The following is a 6,000-nucleotide window of genomic DNA, read 5'->3' as shown; positions in this document are numbered from 1 at the left end:
TGAAATAAAGTGTTTTGTTCAGAGTCCAAAACTTAACTGAACTCTGTAGTTCCTGCAAAACGGCTTGAAATAAACAGGCGACAATTTTTTGCGGGTGGCATCTTTTATGGGACTAAGGACGCCAGATGCCCTTCCTCGGGGCAGGGGACCTGGTGCCAGGAGGGCTGCCCTGGCCTCCAAAGCTTATCCAACATTTCTTCTAACTATACAGCGGGTCCAATAAAAGATCCCACCGCCAAACACTGCTGCATATTCCCTAGCCCACCCTACAGCATCCCTCCCTCACAGCCTTAAAAAACATCATTTTTGATGGGGGGGGGGAAATGTTGGAAGATTTTGACTCGCTTTGGGCGCTGCCATTTGTCACCGATGTTCGTCGAGGCGCCTGCAGGCGCAGAGCGAGGAGGAAAGCGAAAGCAGGAGCCGGCTGCGCAGGCCTCGGGCAGCCCCCTCACGGCCGCGACGCCGAGGCCCGGCCGTGGCCCCGCCCCCAGGTGCGCGGGGCGGGGGCGGGGCTGCAGCGAGCCACCCCCTGTCCTCGTCCTCCCCGCGGGGCGGGCCGGGCCGGCCGGGGCTCCAGGGCAGCGGCTGCGGCGCGGGGAGACGTTGCCGGCCCGGCCTCAGCCCCGCGCCATGGCGGAGCGGGCAGCGCGGCGGCGCCGCGGCGGCCCCGGGCCCCTGCTCGTGCTCAGCTGCCTGTGCGCGCCCCTGCTCGGGGAGCCAGGCCGCAGCGCCCCGTCGGCGGGTAAGCGCCGCCCGTGCCCGCGGGGTGGGGGCAGGACTGGGAAGCAGCTTCGGGCTCGGGCTCCCTCGCCCCGCGCTCCGCCGGGCGCTGCGGAAGGAGCTGGTCCCGAGATCCCACCCCGCTGGCTGCTCCGCTCCTTTCCGAGCGCGAAGCCCCCGGGCCGGGGCTGGGGGCTGCCCCTGAAGCACTCCCGCCTGGTGCAGGAGTAAACCCGGGGACTGACACTGACCTGAGACAAAAGTCCGAGGGGAATGGCTGGATTCTTCTTTTTTTTTTTTCCACTTGCAGTGATGAGAGTAAAAATTAAAAAGCCAACAGTACGAATACTGTTCCCTTTCTTCCTGGGGAGGGTGGCGGGAAGTTGGAATGGGCTCCTGAGGATGGTGGTGCTCTCCCCTACCTCGGGGGTCTTCAAGAGAAGGCTGGACAGGCACCTGGCTGGGGTCAGCACTCGTTCCTGCCCAGGACAGGGGGTCGGACTCCGGGGCCCTTCCAACCCGAGCATCTATGAGTCTATGAAATATGTGCTTTCGCTTCAAAAATGTGCAGAATCTTTTACTTGTCACCACTGTGCTAAATGTGGCTTGATGAATATTACTGGCAATTACAATCACTGGAAAACAACATTTTCACCAATAGAAATGTGTGTTTCATAGAATCATAGAAAACGAGGGTGGGAAGGGACCTCAGGAGGTCACATCTTGTTCAAGCCCCTGCTCAAAACAGGACCAGCCCCAACTAGATCATCACAGGTATGGCTTTGTCTACCGGAGTCTTAACAACCGCTCATTCTAGTAGAAGGAGAATAGTTGTACTAGAATATTTAATATGACATGATCCAATGCTTTTGGATATTCTCGCTTTTGTTGTTGGTGAGAATTTGAATATGAATCTGAGAAGGGAAAACTGTATTTCCTTTATTTCATTTATTATGAAGTAAAATCGAATTTACTAGTAAAAATGTAAGAGAGAGGATATTTAATTGGTTATCTAAAAGAGTGGCAAATAAGAAGAGTAAACTATATAATCATACCACTTTTTATAGCATGATGTTAAAAAATGTACAGGGATATACTTTGAAAGGTTTTCAGTGAGTACCTGATCAGATAGATCTAAACTCTCTTGCTATAGTTGATACTTTCCAAGTATTTGAAAAGGAAACTTCGTATCAGTTATTGGAGTTTAACAGTGGTGTCAGGATGCTTGAATATCCCAGGCTTACAAAATACAGTATGTCAGAAAACAAAATGAGTTTATTGCCTGTAAATCAATGTTTGCAGTTTTTTCATGCTCCAGGTTGTTACCCTCACCTGCAGATGGGACAGGAATAATAGCATTCTGAAGTGAATTAAAATGAAAGCTGCATATATTAGATTTGTAGATCCAACCTTCCTGTGCTTATAAGTTTACCATTTTTTGCCTTTAAAAATTATTTGTGTTTCCTTTTGAGAATGTTGGAAGAAAGTGGAATTTTCTAATGGGCTGTAGAGAAATCGCAGAAGCTCTTGTTTAGCTCTACATGAAAAATACAGCAAATCTACTACTGATATACTGGAAAATGCTTCTGAAAAAAGATACTGCCATGTCTTCTGAACTCCACGACTGTGCTCTGTGTACTTAGGCAGAGTACTTGATATCTACAAGCCTCAAAGCAGTACATGCCCATGTATCTGAGACTGGGACTTAGCTGCAGAAACATAATTTGTCAGTTGACAAATTATCTACCAGTGCACAACCTCTGTGGCATCAAGGGCATCAATTGGCAACTTGACAGGAACCTGAGGGCTGTACATATGCATAAGTATTTACATCAGTGGTCAATTTGTATTTACTTCCATTCTGCATGCCAAATAAGCAACACTGTTATGTGTGTGTGTGTGTGTGTGTGTGTGTGTATATATATATATATATATTATTTACTGTAAAACCCTCTAGATTTTCTTTTCTGTTGTCTCTCTTCTGCTGCTCACACATTCTACTCCCTCCCCCCCCCTTTAGATTTGAGGGATTTTATCCTTCCGGCTTCCTTATCAGTTGTTTGTTTGCTACCTGGGGTTGGTCCTCCCCAGCATTCAACATGTCACCCTTTCCATCCTCAGTGCTAGGTCCATGGTCAGTGAAAATTATTCCTATCTTCTGATCCTGGCCTGAAGATAAAAGATGAAATTACAGGTGCACCAATAGAAGTTTTTCAAGCTGATGCCAGTGGCTGATTTTTAAGGAGCTATATCATCCAATACCAATCCGATTCCAGTATGTAGCTGGGCAGCTTGGCAACCAGTGCTGGGCTGGGCAAAGGGGTGTGGGAGAGGGGGCAGATCAAGGCCCCTGTGGTGAGGAAGGGAGTGAGGCTTGGGCAGGCACTACTTGGACAGGACAAGACAGGGCGTGAGACGGAGCCACAGCTTGTCCAGGTGCTGTAGGTGTGGCAGCTCCTGTCCTGCCCACACCCCAGGAGGCATGAGTATGTGCCCCTATATCTGTGTGGGACACGATAGGCTGGGGCCGGGGCTGGCTGGGCTCTTCCCAACAGGGGCTGGGCCGGACCACACTGCGCTCGGGGTGAGCTGTAGTGGCTCTGGGAGCGGGACTATGGGGTGAAGCCCCAAAATTTGCTGTACTCCCCATCCTAGCACTGCCACTGTGTGCCCTGAGAGCAATGTAGCTTGGCCCAGCCCCTGCTGGAAAGAGCCCAGTGGAGCCCTGGGCCCTTCCTACCCAGCATGCAGATCCAGGGACACATGCCCCCCCATGCCCTCCTGAGGTTTGTGCAGGGCAGGAGCTGCCCCTGCACTCCCAGGACAAGCCACTCATGGCTCTGTCCCGTGCCCGCCCCACCCCAGCTGAGAACTGCCTGCTTCAGCCCCATTCGCTCCCTCGCCCTAGGGGACTCAATCTGCGACCCCCACCCCTTCCTTTCCCCCCACCCCTTCCCCCACACCAGACTTACCAGCCAGATGCTGGTCTCCAAGCTGATGGGTTATGTTCCTGGCTCCATGTGTGTTGCAGCTGTGTACATGCACGGGGCATTTATCAGCCACATTATCAGCTGCATCAGGCAAAAAAAAGATGATTTCCAATGCTTTCAGTTTTCCCTATATCGGTGTCGATCTGATATGGGACCAATGTACTGGTGTACGTCTAGATGAAATCCTGGTTCTATTGAAGGGAGTGGCAAAACTGTCTCTGACTTCATTAGAAGCAGAATTTTTACTCAGAGGCTTTGCTTCACTTAGCCAGCCAGCGCTGGGCTTTTAGTTTCTTCACCTGCCTTCTCTGTTCAGTAGAGAGTGGACCTTGCTTCTACTCACCACCAAAGAACAGAATATGCTAATCCTAACCCACAATCAAGTGCTGCTATGGCTTGCAGGGGAATGCATTTTATTAAATGCGTTTAATATGTATTCACAGTAGCATCTACCTTCCAAGCATGATTACTGCTCTGAGGAGATTTTATTCTATGAACAAGCTAATGGAAGACAAAATAGGCAATCTGTGTACAAATCAACTTGATTATCTGTAAGCAGTGTGGCAGGTTACTGTGTGATATGATCAATTTTTATCAAGGTTTGCAAATCTGTTCATGAGCCAAGAGTAGTAAGACTTCCAAGCTCAAAAGCTATTCTCAGATGTTTTGCAGAAATTTTCATCTAGAGTTTCTAGTTATTCTGAAAGTCAGTTGAACATAAAACACTGTGTTTCTTTACTTTATAGACAGCTCCTATGCCTCTACGCATGTTCTGCAGCTTTGCCAGCTAGTACCTAACACAGTGAAATTAAATACTCTGGTCAGTCTTACCCTAGATGTTCAAATCCTTGCATGCTGCAGTTGTCAGGTATGTCAGTTTTGCTTCGCTGCTTAAAAGAATTAAGTAGCGGAAAAAGCATGCATCACAATTATTCATAGGTGAGAGGGACAGGAGAGAACTTTCTGCAGTAGTTAGAAAAATAAATCCCAGGTGGAAAAGGGCATGGACATTTCTTTCTTAAGAGCTGTCTTAAGAGTATCAGGAAAGTCCTGGTCTCTCAACACCTGAAGTGAGCCAGTAGTTCAGGACAATCCGTTTAATATGGTTTCTTGTTTATTAGAACACATTTTAAACATTGCAGCTTACAGTTCTGAGTGTCTTCCTTTCCTTTCACTGAGCTATTGTAGTTGCATAAAAATTCTTCTTTTACCTCTTTTGTTTTTAGAGAAAAATGAAGTAACTTACAGTTAAAGGGTACTTGAGTGATACTAGTGATGGCTTGCAAAAGAAAGCAGAAAGATCTTTGTAAAAAGATAAAAAGGGATTATTTGAAGGCAGTAGTTACATTTTCTGTGGAATGGAATTTTCTTTTGGGAATTGAAAATGGAAGGATGTAGTTTTAATCCACTTTACTTTGTATTAAGCATTTTATTAATGGGATAGTATGTTGCAAAATTAATTTAGGATGTTGTAGCTTTAATTGAACAAAACCGTTAGTGCAATAAATATTATATTTATATTTAGAATTAATTGACATGCATTATCAGTTGAATTTTAAATGCATTGCTTGTCTTACTTTTTTATTCAGGATTTTATTTGAATGTGGTGGAGCAAAATAACAGTTCCTCTTCAGAACAAAACTGCAGAGGCCTCTGAGCAAAGCATGATAAAAATGTGTTTTGTGAATTATATCACAAAAAAAAGTGATGTCAATTATGAGGGGCACTGGGGAGCAGTGGGTCTCATCCGGGCCAGCAGGGGAGGAAGGGGGGGTGGGATGTTTACACTAAAGTGTAAAGTGTAGGCTACAGTGGCTACAATTTACTGTAACAAGCTGGATAACCCTGGAGTGGCATAACTTTGAGCCACATAACAAATGTTTACAACTAGTTTCAAGTGTTGATGTGCAGACAATCCAGGGATTAAGAACTCCAGGCGCTGACCAAAATTACTGTGGAAGGGCCTTTGTTGATCAGTGTTAGTGCTAGCTTTGAGTTTGGACCAGTCACACCCATAGTCTAGTCACACCCTTTTCTGAGTGTCCCCCACCTACACAACTGTGACTTGCTGCTGGGAGCCTGGTGAGCAGTGCAGGACTAGGAGCTATAGCTGGGAGTTGCCACTAGAGGGTTGCTGAACCCAAGAGAGGCTTCTATTCCTGCACTGTGGGTGGGGGGTGTGAGAGATCCTGGGATACTGGAGGACTTTAGCTTGAGCAGCATATCTGTGGGGAGTGACCACTACTTAATGGAACAGGGGCTGGGTAGTGCAGATCAGAGAGAATCC

General features: G+C 47.3%; 1 protein-coding gene across 3 annotated transcripts in view; it reads left to right on the top strand.

Moving 5' to 3' along the window:
• Positions 1-503: 503 nt before the first annotated feature.
• Positions 504-6,000, top strand: part of CHRNA5 (cholinergic receptor nicotinic alpha 5 subunit) — a 23,284-nt gene continuing 17,787 nt past the window's right edge. The window contains exons 1-2 of one of the 3 annotated variants that reach the window (XM_090028238.1): positions 609-745; positions 1,402-1,497. Coding sequence is in view for 2 of the 3 variants with exons in the window: in XM_090028237.1 (XP_089884363.1) it covers positions 634-745 (112 nt within the window). In the remaining variant the exon portion in view is untranslated. Of the gene's footprint in view, positions 746-1,401; positions 1,498-6,000 lie in introns of all 3 variants that reach the window. The other 2 variants (XM_090028237.1, XM_090028236.1) reach the window with 2 other exon arrangements.

The sequence above is a fragment of the Crocodylus siamensis genome, chromosome 15 (assembly GCF_052110815.1).
Source record: "Crocodylus siamensis isolate JL-2025a chromosome 15, ASM5211081v1, whole genome shotgun sequence".
NCBI lineage: Eukaryota > Metazoa > Chordata > Crocodylia > Crocodylidae > Crocodylus > Crocodylus siamensis.
Note: the sequence above shows the minus strand (reverse complement) of the source record. Positions and strands in the feature narration are given on the sequence as shown.